The sequence below is a fragment of the Xiphophorus couchianus genome, chromosome 16 (genome assembly GCF_001444195.1).
Source record: "Xiphophorus couchianus chromosome 16, X_couchianus-1.0, whole genome shotgun sequence".
Lineage (NCBI taxonomy): Eukaryota > Metazoa > Chordata > Actinopteri > Cyprinodontiformes > Poeciliidae > Xiphophorus > Xiphophorus couchianus.
Genome location: NC_040243.1, coordinates 11,951,300 through 11,973,566, shown reverse-complemented (window position 1 = coordinate 11,973,566; position 22,267 = coordinate 11,951,300). Strand labels below are relative to the sequence as shown.

The 22,267-nt window shown below is 36.4% G+C and overlaps 2 protein-coding genes and 1 non-coding gene across 3 annotated transcripts; all 3 read left to right on the top strand.

Moving 5' to 3' along the window:
• The first annotated feature begins 3 nt into the window (after window positions 1–3).
• Window positions 4–3,559, top strand: rnps1 (RNA binding protein S1, serine-rich domain). Its single transcript, XM_028042668.1, has 7 exons — window positions 4–117; window positions 959–1,108; window positions 1,213–1,392; window positions 1,478–1,583; window positions 2,645–2,798; window positions 2,894–3,035; window positions 3,127–3,559. Coding segments are annotated over exons 1-7 (840 nt in total). The 5' UTR covers window positions 4–115; the 3' UTR covers window positions 3,233–3,559.
• Window positions 3,560–4,456: 897 nt separating this feature from the next.
• On the top strand, window positions 4,457–21,769 carry LOC114160138 (arf-GAP with dual PH domain-containing protein 1-like). Its single transcript, XM_028042585.1, has 11 exons — window positions 4,457–4,756; window positions 8,121–8,251; window positions 10,883–10,974; window positions 12,391–12,473; window positions 17,368–17,480; window positions 17,681–17,827; window positions 17,980–18,063; window positions 19,698–19,760; window positions 19,872–19,943; window positions 20,185–20,413; window positions 20,504–21,769. Exons 1-11 carry the CDS (start codon window positions 4,666–4,668, stop codon window positions 20,530–20,532), a joined length of 1,134 nt encoding a protein of 377 aa, XP_027898386.1. The 5' UTR covers window positions 4,457–4,665; the 3' UTR covers window positions 20,533–21,769.
• Window positions 15,139–15,210, top strand: trnad-guc (transfer RNA aspartic acid (anticodon GUC)). The gene has a single exon. It is a non-coding gene; the product is annotated as a tRNA-Asp (tRNA).
• Window positions 21,770–22,267: the final 498 nt, after the last annotated feature.

The window sequence follows — 22,267 nt, the reverse complement described above, 5'->3', positions numbered from 1 at the left end:
CAAATGATCATAAGTGGCGCTCAAGCAACTACGCAACTTCCGCTATCATCATCAGCCAGCGACGTCTTTCCAGGCCGCGAGTGGTTCGACTGTAGCCTCCTGGTCCGAAAAAGAAATGTAGGTTCAAGCTTTTTTTATGGAATAAAAACTATAAATATATACGTGCGTGAGATATATCTACTAAACTTTTAAGTATTTAACGTTTCACATGGTCGTAGTTTCGCTATAAGAGGATCTGTGCGGAAGGTTAACGGAAGCAGCTTGTTTTCTGGAGGGGGTGAATGAAATACAATGGCGGCCTGTTTTGTCCGAGAGTCGAGCTTTTTCATGAATGCCCCAATTTAACTTTGTATTAGTGTTCTGACCGTGTTCCTAACATTATTATTCAAGTATATTTGTTCTGTATAATCAAAGTGTTTAAAATTAATCAACCATTTGTGTTTTTGATTTTGATAGACGGTATATATAGAAGCAAATATATCCGCAGTAATTTGAAGTCAAAAATAAAAACAGCCAAACAAACAAGCAAAAATGAATAAAATCTTTATGAGTATGGTGTTTGTCCAGCAGAATTATTTACTGTGACGTTGGGGTTCTTAATAAAGAATAAAATTGGGAATTTTTAAATTTTATATCATTTTTATCGGTCTGCAGCTTATCTTTTCTGCACAAGCTAATTTCTTTGTATCTTAAAGTTCATATGTTGTTATTATACAAGGCAGCCAAATGTACACGTTATCCTATTAAATGAGCTGTCTCACTTTCACCTTTCCACGACTTAAACTGAAAGATTTATCAACAATATTTACAGTTTTTAAGATTGGTAAAGGCAAAACACGTCAAGAACGTGATGTGATGTGATTAGATCTTGCATGCAGATTTCTTTCTGTTTGTATTTTCAAGAGCATGACACACAAGCATAACAGAACTAATATGATGTGTTTCTTTTTGAATTTAGGGCTCCATCACCCACAAAGCGGAAGGAGGATGAGAAAACTAAAGATAGAGGTAAAGAGAAGACTAGTACCAAGGATGGAGACAAGGAGAGGGGGAGGGAGAAAGTGAGGAAGCGCCGTAGTGCTTCGTCTGGTAGCAGCAGCAGCAGCAGGTTTGTACTCTGATGCATTTTTCTAGAGTATTTTGTTTGTTTTAGATGTCCTGCTCGAGCAAGATATTTTTAGTAATATAATTGTGTTTCTGCTTCTGCTCCAGATCGAGCTCATCGTCCAGCAGCAGCTCGGGTTCCAGCTCAGGTTCCTCAAGTGGCTCCAGCTCTTCTGGCTCCAGCCGCACCGGATCCTCAAGCTCTCGTTCATCCTCCTCCTCCAGCTCCTCAGGCTCCCCGAGCCCTAGTCGCAGGCGCCATGACAACCGTCGCCGCTCCCGCTCACCGTAAGGGTTTCCTTAAAATCTTTTCTACAAATTGATGTTTCATAATTAGGCTTTATTGAAGAGGTTTAACTTAACGTTTTTGTAGCTCTAAAACACAGAAGAGGGGAGATGATAAAGACAGAAGGAAGCGAAGCCCCACCCCAAAACCAACCAAGGTTCACTTAGGAAGGCTGACCAGGAATGTGACCAAGGTTAGTGAAAACAGTCCAAGGTGACCTGGAATGTTTTCCCTGGAATGCTACTTTGCTTTGTTGTATTTTTCACATAAATTATGTCTGAGATGGTCCTTCTATTGCAGGCATGTTGCTGTTTCAGCACCTTTGATTAGGAGATCTAGATCTCTTTTCACTGCAACAGTCCTAAATGTGACTGAAGATGATAATGTCTAACAGTACAGCGTTGATCTCTGATTTAAAGCAAAATCATCTCCTCCGATTTCAACATTCTAGATAGTGTGGGACAGAAGGAAAGCGTTCCATTTCTAAAATAAAAAGCAGTAAGTTTCTATGGCAAAATGTTTTGAGTGGTTTTGTCACTGCAAATATACGTCACTACTTACGGAAAGTCACTCTGAACTTTATGAAAGGTCTGACTGTAACAAACCTTTCTGTCCACAATGACAACAGAGAAGAAAGTTCTGCTTGCGATTACAGTCGAGTGCTCTACAGCCAGAACTTTGTAATTGTTTTCTGTAATTTACTAAGTCAGAGAAAACGTGTAACCTTTACAGATTTTAACATTTACATAACATGAACACTGAGATGTGTTGATGTTAAACTAAAGGAAAACAAATAAAATGCAAGGAACTATGCTGGAACTTTTTTTCGGTAACCAGGGTAGTTTTCTTATTTCGCTGTTTGAAACGCATTCTGTACTCCATTCAACCAGCAACACTCCTGCAGAAGGAATGACCCAGTCAGCCATCAGCGGATCTAATATTTGTACATTAATTGTACATTTTGAGCATCACTTTAGAAACAAACAGAACTGATGACCAGGATAAAATAAAACGTAAAGTTCTGGGGTAACAATACTCTAGGTTTGATGGTCAGATCATGCCTTTTGTTTGTAAAAGAAAGAATGACAGACTGGACCTGATTTTTGCAAAGAATTATATGTGGTACATCAGGACAACTGCATGCATAATCTGTTGGCCTAAAGTAGAGTTATACAAAAATTATAGACATGACATGTTATCCTTCTGCTTATGATCTTGTAAATCCATTGATGATGCTGCTTCTCTGGTTAACAGGACCACATCCAGGAAATCTTTTCTACTTATGGGAAAATAAAGATGATAGACATGCCTGCAGATAGGCTCCATCTACACCTGCCCAAAGGCTACGCTTATGTAGAGTTTGAGACTGCCGAGGAGGCTGCGAAGGCCCTCAAACACATGGACGGAGGTTGGTGTTTGTTTCAGTGCCTGTTAATTACCCTAAGCATACGGCTGTGTCTGTGTTCACTGAATAAATATCTTTGATTGGATTTAAATGTTTAGGTCAGATTGACGGACAGGAAATCAGTGCAGCTGCTGTGCTGACTCAGCGGGTTCGTCTTCCACCTCGCAGACTGTCTCCTCCTCGCCGAATGCCCCCACCACCACCAATGTGGCGTCGCAGCCCCCCACGCATGAGAAGAAGGTACTCATTAGTATTCCATATAATTTGATTCCTTTCTTTTTCACTAGCATCATATTTTCATGGCTGCCCCTGTTTACTTTTGTCCTCTCAGGTCTCGCTCCCCGAGAAGGCGGTCCCCTGTACGCCGCCGCTCTCGCTCCAGATCCCCCGGTCGCAGGCGCCACCGCTCTCGCTCCAGCTCCAACTCCTCCAGATAAATAGTTGTTTTACCTTCAGAGATCACATAGATTCATAGAGTCTGACACCAGATCAGCTGCAACTCTTAACCTTCTTGATGACTTCAACAGGATTTAAATCATCAGTTTTTTTTGTAGCCATCTGTATACATGGTAAGAGCGAAAGTGCTTTTGTCATATTTTGGGCTAAGATTACTCTGAAAAGTTGGCTCTCCTTTTTTTTTTTTTTTTAATGTTGTCTCCACAGACATCTACCAATGTTTTGTTTGAATTGTGACGTATTTTTACCTTGTATTGAATTTGTAGACATTGTGAAAAATAAAATTGCCGAACTGTCAACATCCTGAATGGCTTCTTTTCTTGAATTTTTTTGCTGCACACCCACTTAGTACTTGGGACAGGATTTCAGCTCAGTCTTAAAAACGTAAGGATTGGAAAAATCATGCTCCATTTTCTGCAAATTAACTAACAACTATCAAATGAACACTTCATTGGAAAAAAAAAATCACTTTTTTGCACAAAGCATCCATTTAGTATCTACAGCATCCAGGATTGAAATACAGAGAGCCCAACATGCTCACAAGCTCTTCAGCGGCATTATTCCATGTCAGAAGGACATTCAGAAAGCGTAAATATTTGCTACGTGGCAGCCACAAACTAATATATTAAAAATTATTTGATTGCATAATGGATATGCCTTGAGTTTTTAATTTTTTTTTTTACAGAAATTAGATTGAGTTTGTAATCAACAGAAAACATGTAGAGAAAGTTCATTTTCCAAAGGGAGTTATTTTTCCAAAGTACAGTTGGCTCAAATAGTTCAGATCACAACATATTCATGCATTAAAATTGCTCAATTTATTTTCTTTTTTGTTAAACTGAAAAGCATATCCTCCCTTCAAATGTTATGCTTCATCTTAGTCTATTGTATAAAATCCCAACAGAACACACTGTAGTGTAGTGTAGTGTTTTTGTTATGAAATAAAATATGAAAAACCTCAAAGTGTGTTCTTAATCAATTACTATCTATAATCAAGAATAATAAGAGTGGAAATCAGTGGGATTCTTGCTGTCAAGGAATTTGATCAGTTGGGTGTCAAATGTTGGGTTCTATTTCTGAACCTTGTGGACGCAAAATGAAGGTTTTAGAGAATAAATTCACTTTTTTTTTTATCTTCTCAAGACCCGTTTAGATTTTATTTTTAAAGGATGTTCATCTTAAAGCTGCCACTGGGTGTCTCACTTCATGGGGAGACAAAGTTGAGAGCTTGCCTCTGACAACATGCATTCACCAGAGCATGCCCTAGGTGTCTTCTTCCAGCTGAAATGACAGCCTTTTTTTAAGTTGCTTAGACATCTTCCTGTTCCCGAGAGCTCAACGAGCCTACTTTGGATGACATTTGAGGGGGTTTCAAGCCTCTCAGCAGGAACCGGTCAAGCAGCGAGCGTTTGTGATGTCTTCGGAGCAGGAAAAGATCAGGGAGCGCATTAAAGCGCTCCTGAAGAAACCTGGGAATGGAAACTGTGCCGACTGCGAAGTTGCAGGTGATTTTTTTTGAGGCGATCCGAGTCAAGCTGGTTAACAGTTTTTTAGTTATTGTCAGTATTGTATATTGCACATGGGGATTTCTCAACCGTGCTAGCGGGCTTCTTCTTGAGATGCTCTGGCTCACAACGTAAGAGAAAAGCATAGTGTCACAATTACTATTGAGTTGTTTTTCTTAAGCAGCAACAATGTAGACTCGTTTCTGTCCTCAGTGACACTGCGGTCAGGACATGATGAAACTAAGCGTTGACTCAGTCAACATCCTTTCAGCAGCAACACGCTATTGCGTTTTATTTATTCAGGCGTGTATCTTTCTTCAAAGTTTTCCTATATTTAGGAAGATCCCAAATACATGCAACTACATACAAACATCCTTTTTATCTCATGTGCAACATTATGTCGTTTTAGCCAACTTTGAAGAGGGATTGCTATAATGACAATTCTACAAACATTTTGTTAATAATACAAATGTTACTTGTGAGACATGTGTTTGCATTTTAACGTTAACTGTTCTGATTACAAACAGGTCACATTGTGTTTGACCCCACAGATGCCTGTTTCATTACCCACTTTCCTGTCTGACCTTTCTCAAATAAAAGCCACTAGAGCCAATAAAACCTTTAAAAAAGGGAAGAAAAACAAAGATATTAAATTAAGTTAAGTACATCCACCTATTGTAGCAGCAGAGTCTGCATGGATGACACTCAACATCTATCCTGCCAAATATTGTGTCTATACAGTCATTTGCGTTTGGGATATTGTATGCAATGACACTTCAATAACGAGAGTAGTTCAAGGAATTATGCTGCTCTATGTAATGACATATTTGATATTGTCATTAGCTAGATAATTGTTACATTTTGTTATTTAACAATTATGTTTTTTTTTATTATAAAGGATGGTATGTCTCACAAAACAATTTAGCATTTAAATTCTAAAAGAAAATGCTGTAATTCATACATAAACTTGTAACTTTATTGTTTCAATGAGATGTACCGTAGTTTTCTTTTTCACTGAGCTAGCTGTGAGTTCTGGTTTCCTCTAGCATGTGGTTACACATCCTGATGATCACAACTACACTGTTATGCTTGGTGTATCAAACTTTACCTCATGTGAGACATGAGCAACCAAGCCTAGTTTATAAATTGTAGTTTCTTCATTTGCTGAAAATGATTCCCAAAGATCTAGAATTTAGAGTTTTGTCATAAAATTATTATTTTTTTTATGGAAGAATGCTCTTAAAATTTAGCAGATTTGTTTGCTAAATGGAGACTGATCAATTTACCAGTTATTATTAGCATTTTTAGTAGATCCAGTTAATTGCATCCTCTTTTGTTTTTTTAAATGCATATTTAATGGTCTGCAGGAAGTAAGGCTCGTGTTATTTGCTATCTTTATTCTTTTTCAGTCCATTTCAGTCCATTGCATGGCTTAGCCATGTGTCTGCATCACAGTCTTTATTTGTGATGGTGTAATGGTGCACACCGATTTTTTTCTAGAAGCCTGCCTTTCAATTCAGTTCAAGTTTATTTCACCAAGAACAACCCATTAAACAATGCTACATGTTTGATTTCTACATAGGTTTTCTAGCCAAGGGCTAATTTGCAAACCCAGTCTTTGGTTGAACCTATAAAAAAATACCCTCCTGACAAATTTAATTTCACCTTCAACTAATTATTAGACTCGGTCTGTGAGTGAAGTCACACCTTTGCTGCAAGAATTTCTTGTTCAGTGTGAATGTGGTGATCACAGTTGAGTTGGTTGCTTCTATTTAGCGATCTGCTTCCTGTCTACTTCACATGTGTGGAGTGCAACAAGGCAGTTATTTAGGCATGATGCAGAAGAGTAAAAAAACAACCACAGAAGTAAGTGGATAGATAAACAGTTCTATTTTTAGACATACCTACCCTACACTGCTACACCTTGTATGTAATTTTTGGCTGAAGAATCTCCTCAAAGTGTATATACTAAACTTTTGATTTTCATATTTGTTATGAACATACAGTGCCTTATGAATACTGTGTCTTCATAACTCTAACTTTTTCTTTTACGACTACAAACTATCACTGTCTTTGTGTTAGTTTATCACAAAAAAATCCAGCTAAAAGTTTGTGTTTGCAGCATGAGAAAATGTGAAAATGTTCTTCCTGTCAATCTGTTTTCCCCAAAGTCAATTTTCAGCTTTAAATCTATCACTCATTTAACGTAAACAGTTTCACACAGCATCATGCCCTTTTTAACTGGTAATCATGGATATTAATACACTGAATAACTGATTGAAATAACTTTAATCATCTAGATTTGAACATTTTAATTTCTGAAGACCAGGGTCTTAGGTCTTTGTGCCATAATTACACATAAGGTCACAAAAGACAAAAATGATGCAAATGCAATACTTTAGTTTTGAGAAATTTCAATATCAACATGAAAACTTGACCTATATATAATAAGAATGATTCTTTATTTCATTCTTGATATAAAGAATTTATATTAAGAATACCTTTTTAGCAGGAGTGCCTTGCTAAGAAATAAGCAGTAAAGTGAAGCTATACTTTATTAAAAAGTATATTTAACACTTTTGTTCTAGAAGGACTACCGAATAGAAACATACTTTATATCATCACTACATAAATCACCTTGGCCTTTTATCTTTGCTTTCTTTTGTGTGAAGTGTTTGCGTCAATAGTTTTGGTAAACTTTAGCAATAACCTCACTCCTTCTTGATGCAAATATGAGATAATTACACAATTCTTTAACTTGGGAAGAGGGTTTTGTGAAATCTTCTTTGTTGTAACTCGAAGGCTTCCGCTGAACCCATTACCTCTTAGAGACAGTGAAATAAACATAACTCTTCATTGTTACATTTGTTTGCTGAAATGTTCTGGAAAGGGCTTCAACTTGTGGTTGTTAGTGGGGTTTTCAGTCTGTGTTTGGTGAAAGAAAACATTGTGGTTTGGTTTAAGAAAACCAAATGCTTGGCCAACTTTAAATTCAACCGAAAAGTCACAACAGCAACTCTGTTCTGCTCTAATCTGACTGATGAATCCGCAGCAGTTTTACATAAAACTCTTTGTCATTCTCTACTCAACTATTAGACTCCTATCTCTGCTTACTAATAAGATTATCACATCAGTTGAGATTTCACAACTAATTATCTTTTTATGTTTTAATTAAGACTTAGGAAATCTATAAATGGTAAAATTAGGATTGTTTTTACTTTTTGCAGCTAGTTCAGACACAATCTGGAGAGACAATAGAGACTCCTACTGAGGAAATCAGACAATGCATATGATTTATCCCACATGTAATATTCCTCTGCTCACTTCAACTAATTTCTGATATATGTTTTATATTAAATTGCAGACCCAGAATGGGCATCCTACACGTTGGGGGTGTTTGTGTGTCACAGTTGCTCAGGTCTCCATAGAAACATTGCTCAGATAAGCAAGGTAAAGTCTCTAGTGCTGGATCCCTGGAGCTACTCTGAGTTAGAGGTGAGATTTAGTTATTTTTACTGTTTTACCTTCTGGACAAATCAAAAGACCCAGTATTTCATCTTTGAGCATAAATTATTATTGACTATTCTAATTATTTTTATTGATTCTTTTTTGATTTTCTACTTGCTTAAAAATAGTGTGAACTTGCAATATTTTAATTAAGTAGACTGATGACATCATAGTGCCAAGGCAAAAGATTTTTTAAAAAATGTTTTGAGTTGTTTCCTGTTTTCTTAATCTTGTAAAAAACCACTTTCAATATATTCTCAGCAGCAACAAGAAAAGGACATGTGTCACTCTTCCTTTAAGCAAAAACATTCTTTATTTTGCCAAGTTTTGACGAGTTCAGCTAGTGGACGAGTTCCACTAGCTGGATGTTTTATTTACTTTGCTTTTATTAAAAAGCAAACATACTTTTTGTTGTGCCTTTTTTATTTTTTAAGAAGATTTTATTTAATCAGTTAGAAACATCATCATAAAAGATAAAAAAGCAGCCTTCAATCTGCATCAGCTACTGTATTATTCTTGAATTGACACAAAGTCCCTCTACGGGCCGCAAACCGCCCACAGGGCACTCTTTTGACACCTCTGATTTAAAAGAAAGCTTAGAGTAACAGCTGCTTCCAGAGCCTTTATTCCCTCTCAAACTACTGACACTGTCGCTTTCTGCCTCCTACGTTATCACTGTTGCTAGTCAACAGTATCAATTGAGCTTGGTCTAAAAGGCGTGAGCCAACAGCTGGCCGACACAGCCAGCATCTTTGTTCGAGTTTTCAGGGGCGCTTGTGTGTTTCTAAGATCTTGGAAATGTGCAGACATTTATGTTACAGAAAATGTGCATAAAACAAAATGACTTCTCTGTCTTCATAAAAATGTGAAGCAAAAGGCTGTTCAAAGCAGGAAATTAAATTAACATTTGTGCAATAGTGGTCCTCCTGTTCTTTTATCTGTGTGGACTCTTTCCGTTTGATTTGTTGTTTTGAAAATGTGCAAAATATGTATACGTATTTGAGCTTAAAAAACAACAAAGCAAAGATGGCTATAAAATCTTACAGCTGCTGGGAGAAAGGCCCTACGCTAACACTCCTTTGTGCATTTAGGATGCAGCAGTCTGTCACTGAAGAAACCTGCAAAGTCTGCAACAGCTTCATGTCCATCAGTGATGTTATTTCAGCCAGAGTTCATTTATCTCCCACCACATACACTGGGTTGAGGGTAGGACAGAGCTGTTTTTCCTGATGAGCTTGGCTAATTGCTTCCTCTCAGCTGTAGATAAGCTGCTGCTCCAACTTATAGCACCATAGAAAATGGCGGATTTTACTGCAGAGTCAAAAAAATTGTCCAGGAGGGTCCTCTGCACTCCCAAAAAACTCACCCTCTTCAGCAGGCAGTTTGCTCTGTCCCTTCCTCTTTCTGTTAAAATGCATCAGTGTTGTGAGTCCAGTCCACTTTATTGTCCAGGTGAACACCCAGGTACTTTTAAGAGTCCATGATCTCAATTCCACTCTTAAAAACACAGACTTTTAAGGTAGCAGTGCATTCTGCAAGATATTGGTAACATTATTTATGCCTCATATTGTTCCATACAACCAGTTGTGCAAGTGTGTTGGAAAATTTATAAACTGACTTGCCAAAGAATTCATTATGTCCCTTGAACTTTGTCATATTTTGATACCAAAAAATAAAATCAAATGCAAAGAAATCACCCAATTAGTAGATGGAGTGTGTAATTCACTTCTGGTATAAATACAACTGTTCTGCAAAGGCCTCTTAGGTCTGTTTGAGAATATTGGTGAATGAATCTTGACAAAGAACACAGAAAATGTGGTTTAAATGGAGCACTGTTTATGCCCTCATCCAAAAAAATGTAAATAGAATGGCACAACTGTAAATTTACAAATGGCCATTCTCCTAAAGTAACAGGTTGGGCAAGGAGAGCATTAGTCACACAAATAGCCAAGAGGTCCGTGGTCTCTTTGGAGGAGCTGCAGAGATTAAACAGCTCTAGTGGGAAAGTCTGTCAGCAGGACAACTATTTATCATGTTCGTCATACTTCCATTTTTTTAGGTAATATGACAAAATGTAAAAAAGTTCAAGAGAAATTAATGGTTTTGAAAATCACTGTCATATAAAAGTAACAAATAAGATGAAGGATGTCATAAAGCAGCAATATTGCTCTTTCAGAGGTAAAACTTTCTGTTTCCCCCCTTATTCATAAGGTGAAATATTCTGCTTTTGTTGTTATTTTCTTCTGTATTACTCAATGCAAAGTCTTGCCATTTTGCTCTAAAATTATAGCAGCACTTCACTGAAAACAAACCTTTTATTTCAACAGTATAGCATGTTGAAATACTGCTCAATTTGGAAAAACAAACAAGCAGGGCTCTTGAAGATATAATCCCAATAATGAAGGACAAACGTTTCTCCTCATCCAACCTCAAAATCCAATATGACTTTGTTGTGGTAATATTTATCATACTCTACCATTAAGGGGTTTAATGACAGTGGCCCATTTCAGTATCGCAGCACATATAAACTCATTGTAAGTTAACAAGATCAGCTAGCTAAGTTAATGTTGCTCAGTGTTTGCTATGTGGAAAACAAACTCTCATCTTTCTTCTTTATAGTTTATAGATTCTGTGGGGAATAATGCTGCAAAGGCCAAATATGAACAGATAGTACCTGCCTTCTATTATCGGCCCACGTCTAAAGATTGCATGTAAGTAGTCCTCTTTCTATGACCCTCTTTAATCTTAGGATTTTCTGTCCTGTTTGATATTTGAGTTCAAACTTGTACAAGTAAGACAATTTTTTTTCACTACACTTTAGCATAAAATTGTTGAAAGTTTCATTTTTCTTGGATTAATCCCTGGTCTGAATAGCTTTTTTTTGTAACGCAGCATCACAATGACACACAAAGTAGTGAAATCTGACCATTTTCATTTCAGGTTGCATTACAGTGGTTACAGCTTTTTATTCTAAGCCATTTTTAATCAATAAGCAATTTATTTAAGAGCATAAAGATTTTTAAAATGGTAAACTAGATTTTTTTAAAAGCAGGCTCAATTGAAGTTCTTTTTTTATCTCAATGGCCACAACCATGTTTGACCAAACTAGGACAAGTGGGGTGTATAATGCTGTAGATGTTGTTCTAAATTGTTATGTGATTTTCTGTATGAGTCATTAATGCATTAGTTAAATAGTTTTGGTAGACCGTCACTCTAGAGAAAGTTACCCACTGTTCTGTTTTCTCTACTTGTAGACAATTGCTCTAAATTTGGTTCTCTGGAGTCCAAAGTCCTTAGAAATGACTTAGGAACCTTTCCAAACTGGAAAATGTCAATTACCGGTACTTACTTTTTGTTTGTTTCTTTTTCTATCAGATTGGAACATGTCTTGCATTTTGTGTTTATTATAAATTGTCAGACAGTTTATATTTAAGTTTTACTTGAGTTTGTCATTAATGTAAAGGCCTGGTTGCGGTGAGTGGATCTGAACAAAAGTATTTGGTTTATCACAATTAAGCGGGGCAATTTTTGACACATGGCTTAATTAGTTTAAAGAGCTTTTTGCCATTAAGAATTTTAATTTTAATTTGAAAATTGCTGTGTGGATTTATTCAGTTTGTTAATTGATGATCTGAAACACTGAAGTAGGACAAAAAGGTGACTAGTTTATTTTCACAGCACTCTATTTTAAAGCTTTCTGAATAATAAATGTACTGCTGCAGACAAGTTTGCATTACATTTTGTAGACAAACATCATCTTCTGTATTGGTCAGTGCTTAGGCATAATTGGTGACTTCATATTTAGAGTTCTGCTGAACAAAAAGATGCCATCTGTGGTTTTGGTTTACCAAGAAGACGCATACAAACTTAACAGTTATAAAGTTTGTACTTGTAAAACCATGTGTATTTAGAGCTAATGTGTATTTGAACTTTGCAACCTAAGTGAAGAAAAGGCTTTAATAAGAGGTAGCTGAGTTTAAAAACACATGCAAGACTTTTCATTTAGATTTCTTCTTCTTCAGAAACTAAATTGGAGGAGTGACATCAACCACAAAAGATCACCTCTTCCTCTTCAGACAAATGAGATAAACAACCATTAATCATTTACCATTCACTGTGTTCTGCAGGCTCCTTCGGGACCAGTGGATCCGAGCAAAGTACGAGAGGAAGGAGTTTATGTGCGTAGAGAGGCAGGAGCCCTACTCTGCAGGTCAGACTGAAATGTATCTGTACAATTAAGCATGAGATGCTTGTTGAGTGCGTTGGAACCAAATTGTTTGCATCTTGCACAGCAAAACAGATTCAGTGGTGAATGAAGTCCCAGCATCATCGGCAAATGATTAACAGTGTTCTTGGTTGCAATGGCTGAAACAAAATGAGAAGCTACAGGGAAACCCTCGCATGCCAGTGCTGCATTTACTAAATTAATTTTTAAAATTTACGTTGGAGTTTAATGACTGTGTCTGTCTGTCTATGCTAGATAGCCAGCTAGCTGTTTCAAAATTGCTAAAACCTTTCATACCCATTAGTGTAATGGAGGTAACACTATTCTAAAGGTACAGCCTGTTAAGCAGTTAATTAAACAGGTAATATTAAACTCATTGTGGTACACAACAAACGCAGAATGCCAGTGATGTTACACAGTTTTTAAAATTTATTTAGCTTGTATATTTTTTAAATAAAATAAATCTGTGTTATGGTAAAGTTTTTGTGTTTTTACTGAAAGGTTTTAATCTGTTAGCATCTCGTGGCTTCTATGTATAATAAATATGACAAATGATTATTATTATTAATAATTATTATTTAATTAATTAATTATTATTTTTTTCTTTTTCAAACAGTCAGGTAAAGTATTAAAAGTCATTAACACAGTTTAAGGAGGAAAGAATATGCACATGCACTTTTCTGCCTATTCTGAGCTGTGGTTACTAAGGGTGGTTTTTATCAGCTTTAATTGACCATTTCCCTTGGTTTCATATGTGCAGGAAACAGGAAGCTTGCAAAATAAAGACAGTTGAACCATCCTTAAAACAAGCCTGCCTTCTGGCCATTTTTATCTAACTTTGCAGTAACAATACATAGTTTGTATCTCTGTTTTTCATGTAACAAATGAACACTTAGCACTTCCCAGCTTAAATTACTGGTACTGGAAGTATCAGTAATCAGTGTAGAATGCATTTATTCTTCACACTATAGTCTAAAGCATCTTGGATTAGTATCATGCATAAACGTAAATGTATGCATGTAAGAACTAAATGTCTGATTTCAGTTTCAGGTAGAGGATTAGAAGCTGCTATCAGAGTGTCATGACTGCTAAACACTGTGTCTTGCTGTCTGTGGCTTCTTGTTTTACACTGTGCAGAGGTTTGGGAGCATGTGGCTACGTGCCTTTGCCATTGAGGAAGAATGCCCTCTTTGTCTGCAAGCATTCTGGGTAACTTTGTTCGCAGAATTTAAGCCCAATACAGTAATGGAACCTGCAGGCACAAACTGGCATAAGATTATTATCAATGCATGTGTAAAATGTGTGAAAATACCACTTTTACAATATTAATATTAAATAATTATATAATATTAATATTATAGTATTAATATTAAAATATTAATATTGTAATCTTACTGTGGTGCATGCTGTGGTGGCGCAGGGGGTTAGCACGCCCCACATTTGGAGGCCTTAGACCCGCAGACGTCGCGGGTTTGACTCCCGGTCCCGACGACCCTTGCCCCATGTCCTCCTTCAAAAATGACGCCGGCTCAGCTGGCTGCCTGCAGACGCAGCTCCCGTCGTGTGTGTGTTAATCTGTGTATAAAAAATTCTTGCTGTAACTACGAAATAATTTCCCTGCTGGGATGAATAAAGTAATTCTTCTTCTTCTTCTTAAAAAATATATAACACAATTGAGGAAAAGCAGCAATTATTCCTACTGCTGATAAAATAACATTTGAAATTTGAGAGAGTAACCTAGGCTTTTATTACATCCCGCTTGGATTATTGTAATTCTATTCTGTTTTTCTAATCTAATCTAACATCACACCTAAGCTTACCTTTCCAGTATGGCTTCCTATTTGATCCAGTTCAAAGTTTATTGCTTCTTTTTATTGCTTCTTTTTAAAAGTCATAGTGATTTAGCTCCAGCATGTTTGTTTAATCTTTTGCACTCTCACGCTACACCCAAAGCATTAAGATCCGCAAATCAATTGTTGAATGACATCCGTGGAACCAGACTCAGAGGTAGAGCAGATGGAGCTGTAGAACAACCTTCCTCTGTACCTTAAAACTGCACAGACTGTTAGTGATTTTAAGAACAGCTTAACAACAAATTTCTACTCCATTGCTTTTAGTTCTAGTTGAGTAGAATACATTAGGTTTTATTATGTTATTTTATTTTATTCACTTAAAAAGTTTCAATATCTTATGTTTGGCTGACCGATTTATCGGTGCCGATTTCCTTAATTTTGGGAGATTGGTGATCAGCTGATTTTCACATATGAGCCCGATCTTATCCACCAATCTTATCTAGCTTGGCAAATGTGTAAGAATCAACCACTGTCCTTTTGCTCTCCAATGAGAAAGATTTGACTGACAGATCAGCCCTCCAAGTTATGTCTGCACGTTTATAATTAACAATAGTGACCCCACTGTTTCCTACTCAACAACTTTCTTGCTATGTTGAGCAATATGTCAGACAAAAAAAATTGGTATTGGCCAAAAATCAGAATCGGCAGATTACGGTTTTTAGAAAATCGGTAATAGGCGATCGGCCAGAAAACTGCAATGGGTGCACCCCTACTCATGTTTTAATGTAGTTTTCATTTATTAGTCAAGTTGCTGGTGAGTTTATGCAGCACTTTGGTCAACTATTGTATTAAATATCTCCTCGTTAGTATAGTGGTGAGTATCCCCGCCTGTCACGCGGGAGACCGGGGTTCGATTCCCCGACGGGGAGTGAAGTTTGTTTCAGGTCCCTCTTGAAAATGAGATCTAGATCTCAACGGGGTTTACCTGATTAAATAAAGGAATATAAATATGCTATCAAAGTAAGTCTTTATGTTTAACTTTTTGGCTAATAAATTGATAAATTGTTCGAAACAATTTTTATCTCTAGAAATTTCTTTGGTATTTCTTTGGCATTTTATTTCAAGGACTTCACCCCATTGGAACCATTTGATCTTCGTGGTTTTGAAATTGTAACTTTGTAAAACCTTGATCTAACTTTGCACTAGTACAAAAACCAGTTGGTTTAGTCGTAAATTCACTATTTTATTTTCAACTTCTGCCAGTCTTGAACTTTGTCACTTTTCTGTGTTGATGTAATTATGACTAGAGGGACCACGCCTCTCTCTCTGGAACAATAATAGCAGTCTGTCCCATGAATCATTGATAAAGTCATTGCTCAACAAGGCGTTTACTGCAGCATGTGGATAAAACATGGTTACTTTTTAACTGAACAATGAAATAAGAAACTAATGAGAGAGATCTCGGACAAACTTGCAAAGCAAACATCGATATCTTCCTTCCTGGTGCATTTACCAGAATAGGCTGTTCTTATTATTTATTGCATTCTTCTTTATTCTATCCAAATGCAGCATGGTGATCTCAACTTTATAGGGAAATGCTTCTCTAGTATAGTTTCTAGGTGAGGAAGTGGTTTAGTTCAGTTGTTTCTCATGTTGTCTACTTTCAGAAAATTCCTGTGAAGTATAAAATATAGCTATAGAACTGTAGGTTGGTGTAGCCACAAGTTAACTTTTATAGCGTTAAGCTACTTTTGAATATGTAAATTAAACAAAGTACATTCTAAAATATACAATTAGAATCATAGTAAACCCAAAAAGTAAATATGTAGTATTTATTAGGGAAAAATTGTGCTTGCAATCAGTGCTGCATCCTGCATCGATCAGCACTTTGCCCAGAGAATACGAGATGTACTAATATTATTATAATTTGAATCTGCATGTCTGTATTCTGATGTCACGCATGTAAAAATGCATGCATAACAATGCAATGTGTTCTCTCCGATAATGGCTAAATATGGGCATTGTGGTGATGTGGTGAGTATGAGGAAGAGGCCCAGGACTAGATAGACAGATGAGTCCGATTGTGTGTGTGTCGGCGTTTCTGTGTGTGTGTGAATTTCAAAAAAGGTGATGAATGTTCATTGTCTCTTCAAAAATTTAAAGGCTCAACTCCTTCAGTTTTTCTGAAAATTAAAAGCTTTGCTGAAAACCTACTCTGCTGTGTTTTTTTTTTTTTTTTCTTTTAAATGCCCTAGTGTGTGTGTTTATGTGTGTGTGCTTGCTTTAGTGATGTTCTGGCTGGTTCTGGAAGCAATCAGTTGAAGCTGAATTATTTATATCTTTTAATAGCAGACGCTCTTCCTCCCATTGCTGATTAAGACTGACCACATACGCTAAAAGGGTGAATGTATGACATGCGCAGACACACATACGCCAAAAGCTATTGTTTTTCCGGTTTTTGTTTAAACTTTGAGGGCTTTTTTTAACTCGATGTGCTTTTCACACAATAGTAGCAGACTGAAAACATTTCAGTACCATCATGTACTGCATCTCATTGAAGAAACACTCTCACAGCTGTAAATACAAGCAAGAGCAGCGCAAAAAGCAGAAATTGCTGCTTTCTTTTTTACTTGTTGAGAAGAGAAGATAATGTTCCCATGTGAATATATAGTGTCATAAAATATGTTTATGATCTTATCCACAATACAGACAAGAAAAGGAGCCCAATACAAGGAACATGTTCAGTTGTCACATTTCAATGACAAGAGCATTGGCAACCGACCCACATTTTCCTCAGTGTTTTTTAATCATCACTCCTGACCTCTTTTAATGGACTTTTGTTCTCACCAAAATGCATATAAATTGTTCATAACAATATCAATAAATGCTTAAAAGAACATCACGTTGTAATACTGCATGCTCTGATATTGCACTGCCATTGTGAATAGATATATTGACCTACAGGTTTGTTGAATGAATCATGGATCAGCTAAACAAAAAGAGAGGTTCGGTATGTGTATTGCTCCATTTTTGTGTGTTTTGAATCCTTAATTACAGAGAGATCTTTGTGACTCTGTTTTTGGCAGGCTACAGGGAAGGATGCTTATGGAAAAGAGGAAGAGACAACGGCCAGTACCTCAGTCGAAAATTTATCCTGACGGAACGTGAAGGTGTCCTGAAATACTTCAACAAGCACGATGTGAGTTGGTTTTTTATGTGTTTCTTTGCACAATGCCACATAGGAAATTTTATGAACTAAATGAGCAAATTCAAGTCCTCATAATGTTCAGGATGGGTTCAGCTATTGCATTTTTTTTTTTTAAATTGTTTTACATGAAATTGATAACTTAGGACTTAAAAGCATGATGCCTTACCATACTCCTGTTTTTCTCCCACCAGGCCAGGGAGCCCAAAGCGATCATGAAGATCAGCACAGTGAATGCTACTTTTCAGCCAGCTAAAACTGGCATTGCCCATGGGCTACAGATTACCTATTTGAAGGATAACAGCACCAGGAATATCTTTGTCTATCATGAGGACGGCAAGGTCAGCATGTTTCAGTCAGAATTCCTTCAACTCAAACATTTTAAGCCATAATAAATATCATGTACTGTGTTGGAGTCATCTGTGTCAAATGTGACAGAGGGAGAGCTGGAAGTGACTTGGTTTCTGATGCTTCCTGATGTTTTGTCCTAAAGGAAATGGTTGACTGGTTCAATGCAATCAGAGGTTCAAGATATCACTACCTGCAGGTGGCATTTCCCGGTGCTCCAAACTCTGAGGTGAGTATATGTTTAGTATATGTCTGCAGAATTCATATGACTACATAGGTATTTCTAAAATGATATGTTTTCCTAATAACTTTTACATTTCGAGAGTAACTTTGGTAGCAGTATTTGGACTGGAATATCTGAAAACCTCTGCTTCAAGAGTAAATGTAAAATAATGTCAACTTGACAGATGAGGGAACAAAGACTGAACCTTAAACATATTGTATCCTGTAGAGGTTGCTAAATATTCTATTTTAATTGGACTTTTTCTCAGAGACAGTCTAACAGATTTAAAAACATGATGTTGCCCGGAAAGAAAAGAAAATCAAAAATTGCATGCATTGAACATCACTGCATCAGTTGTCAAATCCACACTTGTTTTGTTTAAACTGTCAGAAGTCTAAAATTTCACGTTAAACATGTTTAATTCAATGCTGTATTTTGAATTGCACCAAAAAGACATATTTATGACATTGTTGCAAAATCTTGAGAAGAGAATATCATGGAAATGGAATTGCATTTTAAATAGTTTCATTAAAAAGACAGCGTGCCTTGAATTCAACAGTAAAATTTTGGTCATGATCATAGTCTCTATAATATATTCTTCAAAGTCTTGTCAGTTTAATCCCTAGAGGACTAAAAATGAATTAAAATGTGACTAAGTGTAGCTTGTGACATTCAGAACTATGAGTATGAATAATGATAGCTTTTGCAAGTAAAATAAAAATGAAGTAGATCATCTCCAATGCCAGAGCCTTAAACTTGGACTGTGAGCAGAAAAAAAAAGGTTTTTATACGATGATTCATTCTTATGTTGCAGTTTATAACTCAGTATATACAGTATATGCCACAGTATTAACAAGGTTGCAGCTGAAACTATTAAAACGAACTATAAAAAGTTTGAGAAGCAGGTGTGAAACCGGGTTGTTACTATGAGAACTGGCGCTCACACTTTCTCTCCTATTGGTTATTAGACAGTGTGAATCCTTGACACTGTGATAATGTTATAGGCTGACAAATCCACTGCTGTGAAGGCCATTTTGAAGTTCTTCTAGAGTTCTGTTGCTGCAGGCAAAAATGTAGAAAGGCCTTTGGGCCTCCTAAGGATTCTTGTAATTCTGACTGCTTTTCACCAAAAGTATCTTTTTTTCTTTTTAAGAGTTTATTTCTTTGCTTTGTTATGTCCCTGGTTAATACCTTTAAACATATACCGTAGTAGATGACAGACATATATGTGGACTTTTTCACATGTTTGTCTCTTTATGACAACAAACTGCACTTTCCTGGAATGGTGTACTATAGAGAACACAAAGTCGTGCACAATTGTGAAATGGAAAGGAAATTATGCATTATTCTCACACTGAAATCTGGAAAATGTGGTGTATTTGTATTGTATTGTATTACAAATAAGGTGACTCCTAAAAAGAATTGGTTAATCAGAATTTTGTATGGGCTTTCATATTATGGAGGACTGAATACAAATGCACTCCACAACTTTCAAAAATCTTTTTTTGTAAAAATGTTGAAAATCCTGTACCAATTTCTTCTTTTTTTTGTACAAATAAGTGCTACTCATTGTTGCTGCTATAACAAAATTTCAGCGAAATACTTTCAAGTTTGCAGTCATGATGTTTTTTTTTTCCTAGTTGTTGCCAAAGCTGACCAGGAACTACATAAACGAGGGTTACATGGAGAAGACTGGGCCAAAGGTGATATGCTTATTCCCAGTCATTAACCCCAATGTAAACTTATAATTGACAATAGTGATGTAAAATTGAATGTATCGATGGTTATGTTGAACCTTTCCTTTTGTCTTATAGCATACTGAAGGTTTCAAGAAGAGGTGGTTTACGATGGATGACAGGAGGCTCATGTACTTCAAGGATCCGCTGGTACATACTCAAAAATTTCAAGAGCAATGCTGTAGTTTACCTCAGTCCCCAGGAGATGCTGCTGTACCTCTTGTTTAGAGTAGAAATGAGTTTTACGTGAAAGTAGCCAAAATAACTAAAAAGACAAATTTACTTGGTTTGTGGTGCCTAACTTATCAGGACAGCCATGTAGCTTTTTACATGTTTGCATGTTACCATGTTTTGCATGGTAATATCTGTGCGACTCTTTCTGTGTTCATAGGATGCCTACGCTCGAGGTGAGGTTTTCATCGGCAGTAAAGAAAACAGCTACACTGTCCATCCTGGCCTTCCTGCCAACGTTCAGGGGACCCACTGGCCATTTGGAATCACTATAGTGACTCCAGACAGGAAGTTTCTTTTCGCCTGTGTGACCGCAGAGGATCAGAAAAGCTGGATGGCAGCATTTCAGATTGTCATAAATCGACCGATGCTGCCACAGGAGTATGCAGGTAAGCTGATTACCGGTAATTAAGTGATATTGGTCACTTTTGACTCACAGAATTATTCTGATGCATTACTTCTGTGATTTCTTTCTGCAGTGGAAGCTTATTTTAAACACAAACCATGATTGTGTTTCTGCTTGAAGTGCATCTCACAGTGGAGGCTTGCACAAAGCCTGGTGTTTGATCCAAAGATGAACATTTGACAGCTACACTTCCACTACACTTCTTGACCCCAGCAACAACAGGAGCCAGACTAATCTTCTCTGAAAAAGTCCATCACTCCACAACTCCCAGATGCCACAACATATATGCTCCTAATATAACAGGCGCAGTTGTTGTGTTACATTAACGTACAAACTTAAAACGGGACAAAACTGCTGGTGCTTGCATGTGAGGAAACATCAGTGTCTAATTTTCTCAGTTACTTTGTAGAATAATCAATACTGCAATTACTGATCTTTGCTGCAAATAAATTATATTTGGACCACTTAACAGGAATATAAAGACTGAAAGTATAATATCGTACAAGACTAATGATATATAGTCTCACATTTGGATGCTATTTAGAATTACTGTACATGTATGAGTGCAATTGTATTTAATAATTTATTTTTAATTGTGGGCTATATGTATTCAATTCTTCAAAGATTGCATTACAAGCACTGATTTGCCATTTTATTTTCAGTTTCTGCATTAAGCAGATTCATGTTAAATCCAAATTTAACATGTAAGTGGGTGACATGTTATTGCATTTACGTCCAGCAGAGGGGGACAAAATAACATTTTTTTTAAAAACAAAACTCAAGTCTTCCCTAAAATCTCCAGTGACTCATTCATTTTGCCTAACTGGTGCCTTCAGGGCTCCATCCGAAATAATTAGCATGAACCCTGAATAATAAGGCAAGATAATGTTTTATGATAATCTATGGTTTCTATTAAGATGTATTAACACACTTTTAATATCAGTAATAATATTATTATGGTGCCAAAAACTATCCGTATGAACATGTAGCACAGAAAGATGTTCAGTATAAGACTTCTGTGATGAGAAGAATACAAACAGAAATGTTTTTTTTTTTTTTAAGAAATACACCTTTTTGTGTTTTCCAAAGAATAGATTTTATTTTAACAGCTACAAACAAGTTCAAATGTTCTTAAGAAAACCATGGCATTGTATATCATACTTCTATTTATTCATATTGTAGCACTGAAAAATAAAATATGAAGCAGTCTACTCAGTTTGCATAAACGACAAATATCACAACAGCGTAAATTTTCTTTTCATTTTTCTTTATAGTAACAGCTGTTTTGGTTCATCTTGACACTTTGTAGGACATTATCAGCATGTACCCTCAACACATTAAAAAAAAAAACCTTCCAACAACATGTGATCTAAGATGTGATTGAATGTATTTCTATTTCTTGTTAAAGACAACTTGTCCTATCTGATGATCTTGTACTGAAGTTGTTTCTAATCTAAAGTCAGCTCGGTTTTGATTTGACTTGTTGATAATTTGGCTTAAATGATATTTCACTTTGAACTCCAAAACTTGTAGAAAATGCTATATGCACTTGGTGCTTTGCTTTTAAAGTCATCAAATTTAATAAGAAGTGTTTCAGCTGATTTCTTTACAAGTCTCTCTTCCTTACACTCAGAGCTGTTTGGGAGTTTCCAAGCATGTCTGACAAAACCACAAGCAGTAGACCAACAACAGGTATTGGAAGTTTAGTTCCTTCAGGGACTTGGATCAGCAGCACATCCCTATTTCTAATACAACATGTAACATAACACCACAGTAAGTGCCTTTAAGGTACTATTAAGCTTTATTATAATTATTTAAATATGGAAAAAATAGGTAT